General features: G+C 37.6%; 1 protein-coding gene across 3 annotated transcripts; it reads right to left on the reverse strand.

The window, feature by feature from the left end:
• Positions 1-645: 645 nt before the first annotated feature.
• Positions 646-15,487, reverse strand: GABPB1 (GA binding protein transcription factor, beta subunit 1). Of its 3 annotated transcripts, XM_009871909.1 has the most exons (9): positions 15,380-15,487; positions 14,397-14,564; positions 13,751-13,945; positions 12,389-12,536; positions 11,931-12,044; positions 7,942-8,127; positions 6,530-6,629; positions 4,982-5,000; positions 646-1,624 (listed from the first exon to the last, which is right to left on the reverse strand). In XM_009871909.1, exons 1-9 carry the CDS (start codon positions 15,485-15,487, stop codon positions 1,472-1,474), a joined length of 1,191 nt encoding a protein of 396 aa, XP_009870211.1. In that variant the 3' UTR covers positions 646-1,471. The 3 variants fall into 3 exon arrangements, with proteins under 3 accessions (XP_009870211.1, XP_009870213.1, XP_009870212.1); XM_009871911.1 differs by lacking the exon at positions 4,982-5,000 and having other exon boundaries at positions 6,514-6,629; positions 12,425-12,536; XM_009871910.1 differs by lacking the exon at positions 4,982-5,000 and having other exon boundaries at positions 6,514-6,629.
• Positions 15,488-18,746: the final 3,259 nt, after the last annotated feature.

Genomic DNA, 18,746 nt, shown 5'->3' on the forward strand with positions numbered 1-18,746 from the left:
ATCTTACAAAAAAAGAATCTGCACAGTAGTTCAGAATTGAATGTAACACAGCACTGAACAATCTTAAGGCAGCTCAGTCTAAGCACAGGACTAGAAGCCAGGAACGCCTGAGATCTGTTCTCAGGTCTACCACCGATCGCCGTGGTCTTGGGCCAGTCATTTAACACTCCCCGTGTTGCATTTATACCAGTTATAAAATTGAGACAGTAACACTCACTTACCTGACTGAGGCAGTACAGTAAGGGTTCTTTAAAAAAGTTTACAATGCTCTGAAGATGCAGCGTGCTATATAAATCTTAAGCATAATAGACCACTGCACGGACGCACACAAACACAGTATCACAGTGAGGAACAATGATGCCAGGTAAGAAGAGCATCACTACAACATAAGAAAAGTCCTTGTCCAATTGCATAATTCAAATGCAAAAGTCCGGTTAGAAAAAATGTGTCACGGAAATAATTTCAAGGCTATTGGGGAAAAGCGATCAAAAGGAATATTCTAAAAGAACTACTATTTGTGTTCCAGTGGAGACATTCTTTTCAGGTCATGACTGAACTTTGAAATGTTTGTACAGGAAAATCATAAGACACACAAAGTGAAGTTTCAATGCCTCCACTACCAAATTTTAAATTTGCCTCTAATATGTAAATTAAGATTTTTTTTTTGTTCTTTTTAATTACAAATTACATTCTTCCAAGCAGTATATCATCCACAATAAAACTGGCTGCTATCTTACTTCAAATGACCTATAGGCTAAACATTTTTCTCGTAATTTTTTCTCATCTTTGCTGAAAAATACCTATGCAAGATGTATGTGTAGAAATTATAAAAACATGCAGCATATGTACAAACTGAAAGTTTAAAAAATATTAGCTTCATATACATGTAAATCTACTTGGATATATCTGAAATTAAATATAAAAATTTCACCACCTAAAATAAAAAAACAAAACCAAAAATGGTTTTCAGAGAATCTGAGACAACTACTTAAAGCTGTACAAAGATTTCCACGTGGAAATGTCTTATTCAGAGTTTAAGTTCTTATCATGGAGAAATAACTGTTAATTCATTTTGTCACATAATTAATTTTCAAGTTGTCATCCCAAATCAACAACATCACCCTTAAAACTGTTCTGTTTTTCAGAAGTTAGATTCATACTAAAATCAAAAGTTTCACAAAAAACATTGGCTTCTCATGTTTCTGGATCCCTTCAAAAAGATTTATCAACTCATTTTGAAACTGTAAAAAAAACAACTATTTACAGTATTTCATTTTAAATACTTTTCACAATTTCTAAATTCAGAGTTTTTATGTTACAAGAAATCCACCAGAGCTCACGGCTTAAGTCCAGTCAGCTTGTAGCATCTTCTCTATCATGTAATCCTGTGTCTGTACCTATATAGCGTACAGTTCAAGATTGTACTGCAGGTTTTTGAAAGCAACACACTTTGCAGTATGTTCATTTTTTATTAAACAGCTTCCTTATTAGTCTGGAGGCGGTTCATTGCCTCTAACTTCTGCCGATAGGCCTCTGCTTCTTGTTCTTTCTTTAGAAGCTGCTGACGATATTTTTGTGCTTCTCTGTTTGCCTCATCCAGCTGTTTCTGAAGAGTTTCTCTTTCCTATTAGAAACAGAACCAGCAATATTTTGTCAAATACAAATCAAATACAAGTTAAAATGGCAAATACTCTTCCCTTAAAATGGCAAATACTCTTCCCTTCACATGCAGCTCAAGCGTTAAGGTATCATGCAGAAACTGCTCAGCTCTTACTGGGGCAAACCCATATGAATGTTGCTGTGTAAATTAGACACGAAGGATCACACCAGACACCTCCTCACAATAAGGCTGGAAGGGTAGATATAGTAAACTCCAGCTGCTTTAGCTGCAAAGACACCAAGCAAGTCTTCAAGGAAAAAGCGTGAAATAAAAAAGTGGAAGCACGGTGAGAAAATACTAAAGTACTATATGAACATTTCTCCAATGATTCAATTCCCTTTATCACTTTTTAAAAATCAGAATCCAATCTAGCAGGATGGTCCCTTTCTGTTGTGTTTCTATCAGACAGCACAATGAAAAACTGGTCCCCAACAGCAGTTTGCACTGGGGTGTGACAGTTGCCCACTCACCCAAATGTACACATAACTGGTTTCTAAATGAAGTGAACTGAAGCAAATGATGCTATGTAATCCAAAGCTGTAATCACATCCCTAAGAAACTACGTTTTTATGAATGAACGGGCATTTAGCTAGATAAGCTTTTTCAATTCCAAAAGGAGTAACTTAAGGCTCGATCCTGCACCCATGCTGGGGACAATAAAATGGTTTCCAAGCAAAACAGTAGCGGAAATGCCACTTCCTGTGAAGTTGCCTTAAAAACAAAGGAGAATGTGTTTCTACCTCCTGTGACGCAAGTACTGTAATTTTGGTTGGTGCTGCACGGAGCCCAACTGAAAAAGCAATTTGCTTGGAAAATAGTTCTGTTTTGATCTTCAACTAAGTACCATTTCATTAAAGTGCATCATACTTGTATGAGTAAGGTAGTATTTGATTTCAAATCACTCTTACGTAGTTTTTAAGTAACCACATGGGGTAGGTTTTCACAAGAAGCAAGCTATCTCCCAGAAAAATGAATCAGAGGCACAGGGAAAGTAAGCTGCCTTTCCACCTTGTTCCCATCCCAGAGTGCAGTATTACATTCCTGTTTAATATCTCAAACAGCTGAGAGATGTTTCTCCCCCCACACTCCCAGAACAGCATCCCTATTCTTCACCTCTTTGATGCACTGACATATTTTCATGGTCAGAGCCTGAAAATACAAAACACTGCCTCCCTTCTACTTGCTACTGTTCTCAGCACTTGTCAGTCTCATTTAGCAGTCACATGCTGTGCTGAATGTGCTGGAATATAATGACATGGGTGATTAGAGCATTGCTACCAGCAGCATCTGTAAGGCAGAAACAACAGGTGAAGGAGAGATGTTATTAACAAGTTATAAAGACTAGCGGTAACACAGAAGAAACTACATTAAGTGCAACTTGATTTTAGACAGGACTTTAAGAGCTGAGGGAAGCTAGCTAAGGTTTACTTCATTTGGAACGTGTGCTAATAAAATGAGAGCTCATCTGATCTTGCCTATTTGAAAAGGAAGTTCCGCTTTTGCCCCTGAAAAGTTGGATTGTCGTGAAGCAACTTTATGAATGACCAACCCATGCAGCAATTAGACTGACGAAAGCCAAATGAACAGTAAGAGCCTACATCTCAAAGGATCTGAAATACAGCAACGATGTCCCTGCACCAGTCCAACCAAAATGTACTGCTGTTTCTCAAAGTTATCAATGTAGCGTAAGAGGAGCCAACAGCTTACAGAAAACAGCCTCACGGAGTAGAATGGTGAAAACAGCTACAAGACAATTCTCAGGTAAGCAGACAAAACAGTTGATCCTGCTACTTGTGGAAAGCAACCTTTCTCTCTTGAGGGCACTGAGCTCTGGGATATTCCAAGCTGGGCATTATCTATCTTATGAATTTGTCACATAAAAAACCACCAGAAATCTAATACTGGCTGCTCTATCTACTGGGCTGCAGAAGAGTAAGAACCACCAGTAGCTCACTGGTCAGTGGTTCTGTGGTGCACTACAAAAAGCAAGGTGCTGTCACTACTACCGAGTGCCTACAGACTGCAAACACTTCAGGGGCGGAGAGCTTCTCACACCATACCTTAGGGAGCATTTTCCACAGAAGAGAGAAAGAAAAGCTTTATATCCAAAGCTTTTATATCCATACGGAGCATAGCACATTAAGGAAGGGACAGAAAAAAACGAAGTCTCAGTGGCAAAGGCAGGAAGATGAAACCAGTACCTACCAGACAGACCAACAATTCAAAGCACATCCAGTCCCTAAGAGGTGCACTTTTAAGGCAGTCACAGGTCCTAACCTAAACAGAATGAGCTATGGAACTGAAGTCACGCACACTATCTAACTAGGCAGTAGAAGGAAACCAAAGCTTCTGGGGAAGCAACGCAGTCGTACCGTGAACTGAACAGTGAAAACTGGTTCCTTAACTTTGACAGCTAGAATAGGGAGGACTACATCTTGTTTATTAATTTCACCAAATCCAGAAAGTGCTCTTAGGGCATTCTTTAGAACACAATGGAAAGTGTTCTAATTACCTGCAGTCCTTTTGGATCAGTATAAAAACCTAACAAGGTAAAAAATGAATTAGAGGAGTCTGAGTGCTCCTATGGAATCTTCAGTTTCATCGTGGCATTTTCTTCATTACATATAACTTTTCTTAAAAGTCTATATAGGTGGGCTATAGTCTATATTAGGGACACCTATAACTAAAAATAATCAAACTAAGCATTCTTTTTAACAACAGAAAAATAGGGATATGAATTCACTAATATATTTTATTTACAATTTTTTTTTAGTCTAATGAAATGATTGTCCTGGTTCTAACGTGTGTCACCTTTCAAACAAGCAACATTGAAAAAACAGTCAAATTCAAGAAAGAAGAGAAAAATCACTGTATGTTAATGAATTATGCATGAGAAAATGAAAAACAGAGTATCTGCATGACAGGTTTTTTTTGCTGCCATCCTAAGTTTAAAATATCAAACTGTTTAGGAAAACTGCTATCACTCTTCAGAATGAGCTGAAGTGTTTGAACTTAACAGAACCAAAAGTGAAAATCAAAACACACCATTACAACTTTAGTTGTTCACATTACTTTCACAGGATAGTTTGTCACCTGCACATGAGGTGACAAAGACTTTCAAACTACAGTTAACTGTTCCCACACTATGAATTTAAAGCAGCTGAAGAAGGCACTCTTAGCCTTGAATCAACTCTAAAACCCAAACAATAAAGGCTTTCTACATTGAAAATATATTTTAATGAGGAGAAGGATCCTGCTCCCTCCAAATTCAAGTAGCTACCACCTTCCGAGATGATGGAGTTCGAAGCAAACTGACTTTACATGCACTTCCTTAATGTCCCTGTTGTCACAGCAAGGGAGCACCACGCCCCTTGTGGGCCACAATAAGGCTCCTGAAGTCAACTGGCCTCTACTCAGAGGCAGGGGTCTGCACGGGCACTCCCAGTTGTACAGGAAAGGACAAAGGCCGTCCTCAAAACTTGCACTTTAATAGATAAAGTAAATCATTTAGACCAACTTCTTTTGATATTTGAGAAATGTGTTTAAAATATTTAAATTGAAACTGGTTATCTCCTTAAAAGAATTATTTGTACAGCTATACCAACAAGCTGTGATTAGGAACAAGTCAATTAATTCCTTAACCAATCTACATTTTTTTGGTCCTTCACCTAACAGAATTATTAAAATACTCAAGGAAATATAATTTCCTTTACGAATAATTCAGGCAGATGTTTGAAAGTGTGAACAAAACAAATGCTTTTATTGTAACAGTCATACATTTAAAAAAAAAATGCAGCAAGAAAATTTCAACTGTCATGATAATCTGTAATGACCACAAAGCTGCAAAAGCCAGAAGTATTTGATGTGACAACTTAGGACAGGGAAAGCAAGTGATGAAAGGTGGTAATTATTGTTATTAGACATGGATAACATATAGCACATATTGTACAATAAAAAGTATTTAATTAGGCACAACTGGATAATATGAACAGAAGTTGGAGAATACAAGTTTGATAAACGAAATATCATGGAGTTGACAAAACAACTTAGAGCCTAGTCAAGGCAAACAGCAATTTTTGTAAAAACTTTTGACTAAAACTGGTCAGCACAGTTAGAAGTAACAGAAGAAGGAATGAGATGGTTGACCTATAGTGGCTAATATAAAAAAACTACAATTTTAAATTGAATAGCTACATCTGTTTGTCATATATAAAAAGAAAAGCTCCCTCAACACTGTTAGGTCTTCTGCACTACAATTAAAGATGGAAAAAAAATAAAAAAGCACAGAGATGTGTAATAGTAAATTGCTCCAGAATTTAAAAAAGTGGGGCAGACACACGGATAAAAATTGACATACACAGAATCTCGCAGTTTCACATTTCCATTAACAGTTATCTAGATATCGTTAATGGAAAGGAAACACTGTTAAAAATATGATCTCACAATCAGGAAAAACATGCGGTCATAACGGAAACAGAAAGACGAGGGTACAGTACTCTCATTCACTGATAGCGGAAAGAGTCAAGTTACTCAGTAATGTATCAGTACCCAGTCTTAAAAACTAAGTGGTGATCTTCTAAGATACACAAAGAAATTCAGATACCATATACTTAAACAAGTGTCACATTTATGTGCATGACCAGTGGGTGAAGGAAACAGCCTTCATATATTCTTTTTACAACAGCTTTGTAAAAGATGAATTCCAATAACAGGGGAGGCTGAACAAGTTTCGTTTCACACACCTCATTCTGTGGTAACACAGAAATCAAACTCTAGAACAACGTAAAAAACCACAAGCAGATACTCAATGCTGAACACTTTGGTTAACACACATCACGTAACATACTCCTTACTTCTATTTCTGCAGACTCCACACGATTTTCAACAATCTCAATGCACTGTCTCTTCACCGGTGGTTCTTCACTTATGACAGTTTCCTCAGCAATGTCTGTTGCTGGAACTGTTAATACTGAAAACATATTGTACATATAAGGGCAATACTGAGAACAACATTTGCACTATGTAAAATTCATATAATTAAGTAATAGTATTAACAGCAATAAAGTGCAGAGACTTTCTCTTATGAAAACAGAACTATATAATCAAGTGGATTGTAAAGTCAGTATGCGAAAAATTTATTAAAAACTTTAGCTGCTTGTATGCTATTAAAGAAATTTTTTAATTCTTTGTTACTGAGGTCTATGTCACGTTGGTGTATTACTGTCATTTTTCACAAACAGACATGGAAGTGAATTGCAGCAGTTACCAGTTTGGCAATTCTGTAACTTACGAAGCAGAGCATTTTTATAATGTTTCTTAAGCAAATACTAAATACAAAACTGGCTTTCCATTTTGACTAATGAGAACACCTTAAGATAATCTGAAAACTCAGTAGTTATTAACCTTGAAGGAATCCCCTTTAGATCCCTTAAAGGATCGCCTTTAGGGATCTAAAGAAACTCATATTCTAATTTACTCATGCAATCACCTCGCAAACAAAGGTGGTAACTGTCATTTTAATTACCACCTACACACACTGGTGCTTTCTGCTAACTAGCTGTACTTGTTCAGACAGACCATGAACCGAACAATCTGCCTCCAGTGTACAACTCCTCAAGCTCCCCACTGGGAGCCCTCATGAAGAAACCAGAGAAAGAATGACTTTCGTAGCAGCAGAGCATCTTTAAAACAAACCACTCAAAACACACACACGTCACAAAACAGGACTTAGCACACGATCAGCTTCCACAGAGTGCGTGTGGCTCGACAGGACAATTTGTGTCACCCTGGCTTCACTGGTTCTGCCACCGCTTCTCTAAAACCTCAAGCACGTAAGACACAGCTTTTGTTGTGTTAAGAACACACTTTATGGGACTTGCACAGCTTGCCTCACGCAAGCCCCACCTCCTCACAGTATTTCCAGTATAAGTACGAGAAAATGCCTTCTGCTATACTTTAGCTTCTAATTTTCCTCATAAGTTTGCAAGAATCAAACTTACTGAAGGCAGAGCAAATAGTTATCACTTTTCCCTTAAATGTCTCATTTCCATTCAGTTTAGTCATTCTCCCATTCTTTCTCCTAATGCAAAGACTAAGCTGAAGTAGTAACTCACTGAACTGCAGTAGCTCATGTGGCTGAGTCTTTGCAATATAAGAAGTCAAAGACCTATTTAAATAGATAATTACGCAAAATTGTCCAAGTTATTTGCATCTAACAATTTATTATTATTACTGTAGCTAAAACAGTTCCTCAAGCCCAAATCGTACAAGTTTCCACTCACCTTGCTGTCCATCTGGCATGGTCACAATGATTGGCTGCCCTATGCCACTGGTGGGAATCGAATGCAGGTTCCCAAGCTGAATGCCGTCTGTAACTATAGTAATAACTTGCTGACCTCCAGAACTGACAACTTGCTGAATAGCACCATCCACAGACTCAGCAGTCACAACTTCTTCTGTGGCCACAACTATCAACAGATTAGTAAAGGAATTCAGTCAATTTATAAATTAAATTTTATGATTTCAAACATACTTTGGTACGGCCAAGAAAAAACTTCTTCTATATTTTTTTAAAATTCAATTGCCCCCCCACTCCAATTAATGAATAACTCCATATTATACAGAAATCTTTCACCAGCCCAACATAAAGCACTAACGGTTTGAAACATACATGCAACTCTGTCCTGGTTTACCTTGCTCAATATAATATTTCTTTTACTCGGCATGTTTCCTAATATACACAGCCCACTCAAAACTTGCACTCTGGGTTCAGTGCTAACATGACAGTTAGAACAAGATTTGGTTTTTAAGAACACAATGCACAACATGTACAATGCGAATGTTATTTAAGTTACACTAACAGCATAATAATAATAAAAACATTTAAACTTAAAGTAATAGCTTGAAACTACTCCTCAATCAGTACCTTGCCCGGTGTATCCCAGTCCTGACTTCTCTGCTTACCAAGAAGGTCCTCAAGTTAGTAACAGACTGAAGGACGTTTACAGAATCTTTTAAGTTTTGTCTGTACTACATGAGCACTTCAAACACAACCACAACCTTATTTATTATACAAAGTATGAAAGAGGACTAAAGGAAAAGTTCTCCAATTAAAATCTTTACAACTTGGAAGGAGAAAGATTAAAAACAGTAAAATTTTATGTATATACTTTTATAGGTAAGAGCAGTAATGAAAAATCCCCACTGAACTAAATATTCAAATTCATGATTCAATAATGAGTACACTACTGTGACCTCTCACAGTTCTGTATTACATCTATAAGTCAAGGTAAGATAAAGGAAAGACTGAATTCAGAACTACAATACATACCACAGCTTGCACTATATACTGTCTCTTGGGTCTCTCTCTACCACCCTTATTTTTTAAGACAACAAGATACTGAGACAAAGAACATCACTAGTAGCACAATCAAAGAATTTCAAGCACACTAACTCCATATTTTATTTGCAATTTGTCAGAACAAAAGCAAATCCTTTGATTTAAATAACAGACCCTAGAATGCTTCCTATCTGAAGAGATGAAACTAAAACCCTACAGACTGTGCTGTGATGCTCGAGATGAGAGAAGGTAGATAAAACCCTGAAGCTTTCATCTTTGAAGTTAATTACAATATAACACACACTCAAAACCCACTCTGTAGTTCAAATAATGAGTGCAGTCATTGTCTTCTGAAGATCTTTATGTTCAGAGATTACTGTACTATAGCACTGCTTAAATATTCAGTGTGTTTTTTCAGCAAACCAAAACACTAAGTCCTACATGAGTAAGTAGCGTTGTATTGAACCTGATTTGGCTTCCAAGCACAGGCTCAGCAGTAAGGAAGATCACCATCACAGAAATTCCAAGTTGCAAGTGCCAGTACTAGCTGCTGTGGCAAACGGCTCTGATCTTTCAGTTTCAAACTCGACATAAGGCTTTTACTTCTGGAAAGAAACACTATTAGGACTTCTTCAGACCTTGAAAGAAAAATGGAGCCTTCGTCTAAGTTATTCTATATGTAAGAAAAATTCCTGTAAATACAGTCCTTATTTCTTCCTAGCTCTACTTCCATAACTACCACGATTTCATGAGTTGAAGGAAAGTTGAAGTCATTTAAAATAGCAGCATTATTTTTTTCAGGAATCTCTGCATTAATGTGCGTTATTTTCTTCTGTGACATGTGCAGGGTGAAAACATCTGCACATGCAGCAAGATACATGCCTAATTCCAACACAAGCCTACCAAATACTGCATTCCAAATACACACCTTAAATTTTCTCTAATCCAACTCTGAGTTCCACATACACATTATGCACCACATCTGTATGTAACACAGTATTTCAATGTCACGAAATGGTATAGCTGCAGTTCGGTAATGCTCTAAGAAGCAGTAGAACAAAAGAACTGTATTAACAAGAAATCCTGCAGGATTTCAAAATACTTAGGAGATGAAAAGTCAGGTATATGTTGGGATGTAGCTGTCACGTCAGTAAATCTAAGAGTACAAATCTCCTCTGTATTTTCAGTGAAAATTGCATCCTTAAGAATTATGTAATCTGCAAGGGATGAATTCTGTGAGAATTTTTAAGTACTGAAGACTTCGGCCACGCAAAGTATCTGTTCTGTAAAATTTATCACACTGACCATTCCCAACAAAAAGGCAAAATAAACGCATTTCTTTAAAAGCGTTTTCAGAAACCTTCAGGTTACCATGAGCATTGTAAATCCTCGATGAACAGAGGATTGTTGCTGATCTCCAGTCACCAGCTTTAAAGTCAGGCTCATCTTGCTACATATCACTAGTCAGTGCTCAAAAATCCCAAGCTAGCTTGGAAATAAGGCCATAGTGGCACATATGAGTATACTAAATACTGTAAATATTAAACAAAAAAGCAACCTGGCCTACCTTACAACTTCAGTAGCTACAGACACACCTTGCTGCCTGAGAAAACTGGGGAGCAACATATGCAAAACAGCACTGGGCAAAAGAACAGATGTTTATACTCAAGTACAGCATATAGCCTGCTTCAGACACAAAACCTAGGGATTTCTGGGTCCCAAAATTAGATAACAAAAAAATTAATACAGCACTTGACCTCCTAAGTGCTAGCTTTACCTGATGTTTTACACAATGGCAAGATACTAACGTACACCATAACTGGAAAATACAGAACTGAAATTTAGTGGCATCCTCTTATAAAGTAACTTTCAATAATTCAGTAGCTTTTATAATCATATTTTAACTTTATTGCAGATGGTATCACAACTTGCTTAAATTATGAAAGGAGGTCTTTTCCTCGCTTTTATCTCCTTTCTTAAACCTCTTAGTGGTAATGACTAGTCTTTATAATCCACTCCGATGCTGTAAAATTCCTCACTGCCATTTCTTTCTTCACTTTGCTTGTTGGAATGAACAAAAGTGAAAAAGTAAGCAAAGTAGGCAACACAGTACTCAGAAAGAATGGAGAAAGACATCCAGGGCAACTTGCAGAGTATGAAACCTTGACCAAAGGGGGGTTTTTTTCCAGACAAAGAAGTAACTGGCAAAGATCCAGGGGGCAGGGGTGAAGGGTTTTTCCATTAGGGAAGGGGAATGCAAAACTCAGGAACTAGGGGTGATGGAATTCCCTGGGCCTTTCTGTCTTCTTGTCATAGGCTTACAGAACAAGCAAGCGTGCCTACGGCTGCAGCGAGGGGTGCAGACTGCTGCTTCCTACAAGAACAGTAATGTCTTGCTAGGCTTACATTTGCCTGCAGTTGCCATGAGAGCTTATCAGCCTGAAGTGGGACATACTAATCGCTACATACTATTATAAATGCTGAAAAGACGACCCCTAGACATTCCAATGGCCAAACTGTACATTAAGATCACCAAACATTCTTGTGTCAAAGTATATGGAAACAACATTGGGGGTCATTTCCCAATATTTAACGGAAAGAAGCATTCAAAGAAAGCATTCTCCCGCCACATGCAACTAAACTACACATAGACAAAGACATAAATTGGACCTCCTGAATCGTGCTTTCTTTCAGCAAAGTAAGCACTATTCACATTAGGCCCAAAAATACCAGTTCGTGGTCAGAAATCTTACTAAGAAATAATTGTACATATGAATCTGGCAACATTCCAGGTGAAAGGAAAGAAAAATCTTTGTTCATGCTTAAAAAAGGAAGACTGTAATCTCACTTCTGTATGAAGTGTATCTCCAAGAAGCACCATTTGTGTACTTTTAGTTTGTTAAACGGGTTGAAATGACTTAGCTTTCTAACCTGGTGTTTCTGAAGAATTAGACAGTGGAGCTGATGCTTCTGCTAAAGCTGCCAACGTGGCTAACACTGATGTTGATGAATTTCCAAACTGTACAGCAGACACTCCTGTTTCATCTAGTAGGATGAGAAAAAAAAAATAGTGGGTAAATTTAAAATCAGTGAAGCCCTCTTTTGCTATTGCACTGAGGCTTCTAACACACACTATTTTCTCAGCAACATTCTGCTGAGACAAATTGTTACTCTGAAGGCAAGTTTGTTATGCAAATACAACTTCTGATAAATTATCTCTGAAAACTGTTCTTTTAAGTACCTCGATATTTACAACACACAAATGAAACTGAAAAGGAACATGGCAACTACTCTATTCTTACCACTGTTTTTCCTCAGCTTTTCACTAAATGGTGAAAACTAGTTAAAAGTACAAAATCCGAGTAGCTATCCTATAGGCATCTAAATACCTGTTCCATTTGATGTATTTGCAGAAGATACCAGACCTGTTAGGTTCACCACCCCTCCAGGTCCAATGATGAACTGCGGTGTTGCTGCATGTATCGTCACAGTGTCCGGACTCTCTGGATTTGTATTGATTTGGTTCTGCATTGCAATCTAGGAGACAAAGGTAATCATATCATTCTGATTGTAGGTATAAATAAATTATTTACCTCGTCAGAACTAGAATTATTGCACGCTATACTCAAGGAAGGACCTCCCTCATTGTACTTGTGCAATACACATGTTGTGTCACATCCTACGTTCCATCTAAGTACACAAGAAACATTTCTGGGGGCTCATATCTTAAGGCAAAAATTCTGTTGAAGGGGAAGAGAAGGACGACAGACCACTTCTCCTTACCATTTACTGTAAACAAGGAGGACCATATAAAGGCAAGGCCCTCTTGTAGATAGGCAAGCTCACATATCTAAAACAGAGGGCTGAAAAAAACAATTCCTGTGGCAGCTAAATGTAATGAAATCAGCTCTGACAGCTTAGTAATTGCCATGAATTGTAGATGGCAGTTGTCTTTTTGTCTTTCTCTGAATTATTATTGACTTCTATTTATTATATCCCCTCTGCAAGGAAAAGGCTAAAGGAATAGATCAGAAGTTCACACAGTTCAAGATGTAGGGGAACAACAGATTTATACAGTAGCATAATGATATTTTTCATTTGCTTTCTCTTCTTTTCTCAGTAATGCTTAGCACTTCATTTTTGCCTTTTGAGAACAGTATTGAATGGTGAGCACACGTTTTTCCATGGAAGTATTTATTATAATCTCAATCCTGATGATTGCAGCAATTCAATCCAAGCTATAATAAACCAGAAAAAATTGCTATATCTTCTTTCCTCTATTAAGCTCCAGTTGTTAGGAAATTAGTATCCATATATGAAGCTAATTGAACATTAGGGTGTAGTCAAAACATAGTGGTAGAGTAAGATGTTTATTTTTACACCTGGCTTGTGAAGACTCCATCTATTTCCCATGTGTTGCCTGATCTAGTTGACTGGAGTCCCTGCCCATGACAGGGAGGTTGGATTAAATGACCTCGAAGGTCCCTTCCAGCCTAGGCCATTCTATGATTCTGTGTACTACAACAACGAAATTTAAGGAAATAGACCATAGTTATTCTTGACTTTGTAGGCGGTGAAAATGTTCTTCAGTCAATTAATGTTTGCTAACACTAATCTCATGAACTAGACTGGAGTTTAGCATTATCAGGCAACATACAGTCTTAGAGCTGCTACATTAAAAGCTTAGTTTATCACATGCGTAAACAGGCACTTTCCTCTAAGTTCTCTTAACACCAGGAATCAAAAGTTACCTGTAATATTTCGGCAAGGTCTTCATTTCCATTGTCTACTGCAATATCTAATGCCGTTTTGCAAAATTTACTCTGAGCATGAACATCTGCTCCATACTTTATTAAAAGCTCTACAACTTCTTGGTGGTTATGTTCAGTAGCCCAGTGAAGCGCAGTCATTTTGAGCATGTCCTTAGCATTGACATCGGCACCATGCTGCAAACAAGACCATTGCATAAACCAGGTCATTGGAAGTGTCAGAATTAAATAATATTGGTCACAGAATGAATCAGTAATGCCCTGTTATCTTACATCTACAGATTTATTAAAACTACTCTAAGTTAACTACCAAATGAACTATTTACCTCGAAGGTTTAAAGACTCCCTAAAACGTAATACATCTTGGTTCTAAAAGCTGTTACTCGCACAACATCAAATTAAGAAGTAGTCTTATTTTGAAACAACAAATAAATAATTCACCTGAAATCACAATGACTTTAATGCTAAAATAAATTACAGTTTAATGGGAAAAGAAAACACTCAATACAGGTAGTATAAATATTCGTATCACTTCAACACTGCTTTCATGACTAAGAGGAAATCACAAACATTTGATCATAAACAATTGTAATATCTCTGCCTCAAACCTCGTGTCAGCAGTCTTTACCTTAAGTAAGACTTCTACTATGCTGGCATGGCCTTCCGATGCTGCCATATGTAATGGAGTCCTGTCCACTTTGGTTCTGGCATCCCGACTTACTCCTGCTCGCAGCAACACTTCTGTTGTTGAGTAGTGTCCATACTGTGCTGCTAGATGAAGTGGAGATGTTCCCAGCTGTAACATAACAGAAAAAGCGGAGTTTTAGCAGATATCAGGCCACCACTTCAAAATAATTTTCCCTTGCAATCTCAAGAAAAGAAGCTATTTGGGGTTTTACAGAGTATGAAGAGGGGAAACAAGTAGTGTATTGGTATTTTTCAATAGTTGCAATACATTAAAAGCTGCTCACTGGAGGCAACTTTTTAAGGTCTGTGCTACAGTTTTTCTATCTTTTTGAGGTGTGATGTTTTGAGAGGCCTAATCCCATCTTTAGTGTTGGTCAGCATGTCATACCAACATTGGAAGGAACCTCTGGAAGTCACTTAAGTCCAATCTCCTGCTCAAAACAAAGCCAACTTGAAAGTGGGGTCACTAAGTTGATTAAGGCTCTTAAGGGCCTGCAAATACCCCAGAATTGTAGGTACCCGGACTCCCTACACAAGCTACTCAAAAACAGGCACCTCCACGAAACAATTCAGAGGCCCTATGTCAGCGAACTCTCAGTTGCAACTGAGTTGGAACTGCTTTCTTAATTCAGGCCTCTTAGTATATTCTAAACATAAGCACATTAACTAGGAGGATGATTGAGCATTCCAACATACATCCTAAAAGCCAGCAGAATGAGTTTATTCACAGCCTGTTACTAAAATTGGTAGGACGTCATATGAAGAAACAGGCAATTTTAATTTTGAATTAGACACGTGACTGCAGAATTCCAAGAAGAAACACTCAAAGCTTGCAATAGAAATGCTTAATTGTAATAATCCTATTTTCTTCTTCAAGTGAGATAAGCAAAAGGATTTACTGAACACTGCAAATGGTTTCATTACCCAATCTGTGGTAAAAGGCGCTCCATTTGCCATCAAAATGCGAACTTCATCATCTTGACCTGCACGTGCAGCTTCTAAAAGTTTCTTTCCCAAATCTACTAGTGACATCTAGTGAAGAACATAAAGGAATATGAAGAAAAAATAACATTAATATTATTTTAAGTGCACAACTGCCATTGACATTTTTAACATTATTATTTTGAAACTACTCCAAAAAGTTCAAAAACTCAAGCTAGTATGTTAGCTATGACAAAGGCTTTATTGATTGCAATAAACAGCTTGATTTTAGAGTTACTTTCGTCAGCTAAAGCTGACACCAGGGTGGAGATTTCAGTACTACAGTGCTGTAACCACAGCAACTGCAGAGTTATATCAAACTAAACTGAACTGTATGCACACTTCTTACAGCAGAAAGGGGTTTAGAAGCTCTCACCCAATACTGCAATGCTCTGTAGCTTTGTCCAGCTTTCAAATGGTATTACATCATGGCTGTTATGTCACACACCCAGAGCTACTACACTCACCTAGCCAGAATGTCTACATGTATTTAAAAGGTACCACTATGTAAACGCATTTAGCCAGATATGAAAGACAACACCTTTCTAACATCTTGTCCATCCCTATCACATCATTTTGTTCACCCTAAAATAGTTTCCTAGCTACAAACTGACACAAGAAGCATGTATTTTAGTACTACATGCATGATATATGAACTGTCTGCCTGAAAACAAACACTACTACCTGCTTCAACTGTCTACAGTTACTAAAAACAAGAGCAAAATTCTGAGACATAACCAAGATACCAGACAAAAAAATTTCAATCATCTATAGCTAATCTCCCTTTTACAGCACTCAAAATTCCTTATAATGCAGAGCATGCAAAACTATATTTCTGTTGCAAAGATTTTCTAGTATAACATATTTTAAAGCCACTCTATTTCAAATATGCTATTAAATTTGTCAAGTAAAAGGAAAATTTAAAACTAAAGCATAACTCACGTTACTAACCGAAATATATCATTAACATTTTAGTCCTACACCTATGTTTTCCACTACTAGGACATTAAGAATGGAATTACTTTCACCAGTTTAGTTTCCAGTCACAAGACAAGTTAAATGTCTATTACTAATAAGAGCAGTTGCAAGGCCATGCAGCCAATTTCCTAAACAAGGTTGGACTACATCAGAAAGAAATCCCATTAAACACACTTCTATCACAAAACCAACCTATTCAGAAAGTTCTCCGCACCTGACTCAACTGGCAAAATCTTTCTGGTAGATTACTCGATATGCTGAGAGCTATCAACTTTGGAAGAAATTAGGGAGATAGAAAGACTGCAAATGCAGAACTCCAATATTTATCAACAGAGCAATGAACTGGAGCAGTTTTCGGCTTTGCCTACAGAACTAACTTCAGGAAGCAACAGCCCCTTCACCAAAATACTACATTTATGTCAACCCTTCTAGAATACACGGATATGTTGATTCGTCTCAAGCCAGAAAAGGGAAGAGAAGCAGGAAAGTGGCAGAACAGGACAAATACTGACAATGGGAAAGGGAAGGAAAAAAAGCACAGAGTCAGATGCAGAGGAAGGGACAACAGCCGACTCTCTTCCACAAAGAAAAAGAGCAAAAGAGAACGAGGAGTAAGACAAAATCTACTATCCCTGTTAAATGAAGACACTAAGAGTCATGACATAAACCAATAATAGGACAGAGGGGGCACTTGGCAAGTGCAGCAATGACATGAAAGAATACAGCACGCCCTTTATATGGCACCCTTCTTTATGCAGGGGGAGAGATGGGAGAGGGACAGGGGCTGCAATTTAATAAGGAGGCGAGCACATACAGAAACACACACTTTTTCTGATGGTCTAGTATCACCACGGCAAGACCCTCTGAAGCAAAAGGAAAGCTGGAACTCAATGCAAAATACTGAAGCTAGGAACTAAATCGGAAAGACTAAAATTAATTTTCCTTGTATTTATTTTTGTTTTAATAACCAGTAGAGAAAAGGAACTAATAAGGTCTCCTTTTTGGAGTTACAGAAGAACTGAGGCTGGAGGAGACCTCTCAGGGTCAGCTAGGTCAGCCTCCCAGTCACAGGCTCAGGTTACGCAGGGCTCGGTCCTCTCGACTTTCCAACACGGCCATGGATGAACATCGAGCCACTTCTTCAGCCTCACTCCAGTGCCTGACCACCTGCATGGTAAGAGCTGACTTGTGTATCTACCAGTCTTTCTCCACTAACCAAAGACAGCCTTCATAACTAGCTTATACTTGATGTCTGTTAAACAAAAATAAGTGAATTAAATTACAGTCCATACATTTAACAACCACACCTATTCAGAGCTCACTGACCACATCCATACCGCAAAGTTGTTATCAGAGCCCTTTATAAAAAAAAATCAAACAGAAAAAAGAAAAAAAAAAATCAGTTACAGTGGCCTGCAAAATACAAGTCTCGCTCCCAGATGTTGGGGACAAACTTCAACACCTTTGAACCACTACTGTTGAACATAAAGTGATTAGTTCTCACCTCAATGCAAAGCTAAAATAGCTTTGTACTACACTCAGAAAGAAATGTTCTCATCAAGGAAAAAGGACATAGAACATCATGCCTGAAGTAATCTTCATTACCATGTATTACATACATTAATCAATACTCCCTTAGTTGATATAAAATGTTTTTATTTTAAAAAAGCACAAAGCATCACAGAAGTTTACATATGTTTCATGATGTAGAATTTTAACTTCAGTTGAAACAGCATGAATTTATTTTAGAAATTAAAGTTTCCGTTCTCATGGGTTACCTGAAAGCTAGCTTGGGCCATCTAGTGGCAGAAAGTTAAAAACCTAGCAAAATTAAACCGCTGAACTCAAAAAATCACATTATATGTCAGTAATGCACTAAACAGCAATTGAAGAGGCCTTTCAACAAAACTCCTGCACATTTAGTCATTTTTAACCAATAAATACTGGTATTCACAAAATTTCTCAGCCCAAAGCTTATTTCTACATGACAGATCATTCCAAGGACCAGTACTGTAAGGTCAGGAAACCCTTGTGTAATACCGTGCCCCACACTTCCCCCCTACTTCTTCACTGCTACTGCCGGAACGTACCAAGAAGGTTCTGCAGTATCAGAATTTCCCTCTCTACCCTTCCCAGAAAAATTCTTCAGCTGCTCTCAAGATCATTTAGTAACACCACAATAAGCACAGTGATACCATCAAAAACTAAGTTCTCTATATAGTACAATAAAATATTTTACATTTAAATGAGATTTCCATTTCAAGGCAGTACTCTTAGTTCAGTACTGCTGCTAGTCCATGTAGTGTCAGAGCGTAGTCTCCTGTAACTGTCA

This window comes from Apaloderma vittatum, unplaced genomic scaffold, assembly GCF_000703405.1.
Source record: "Apaloderma vittatum isolate BGI_N311 unplaced genomic scaffold, ASM70340v1 scaffold34136, whole genome shotgun sequence".
Lineage (NCBI taxonomy): Eukaryota > Metazoa > Chordata > Aves > Trogoniformes > Trogonidae > Apaloderma > Apaloderma vittatum.

Excerpts from the sequence above, each read along its gene's own strand:
- GABPB1 (XM_009871909.1), bottom strand. The coding sequence starts at position 15,487 with ATGTCACTAGTAGATTTGGGAAAGAAACTTTTAGAAGCTGCACGTGCA. Across the intron at positions 12,537-13,750 it reads ACCTTGCCGAAATATTACAG|ATTGCAATGCAGAACCAAAT; the intron begins GTAACTTTTGAT and ends TTTGTCTCCTAG. Across the intron at positions 8,128-11,930 it reads TAATTCTTCAGAAACACCAG|TTGTGGCCACAGAAGAAGTT; the intron begins GTTAGAAAGCTA and ends ATCTGTTGATAG.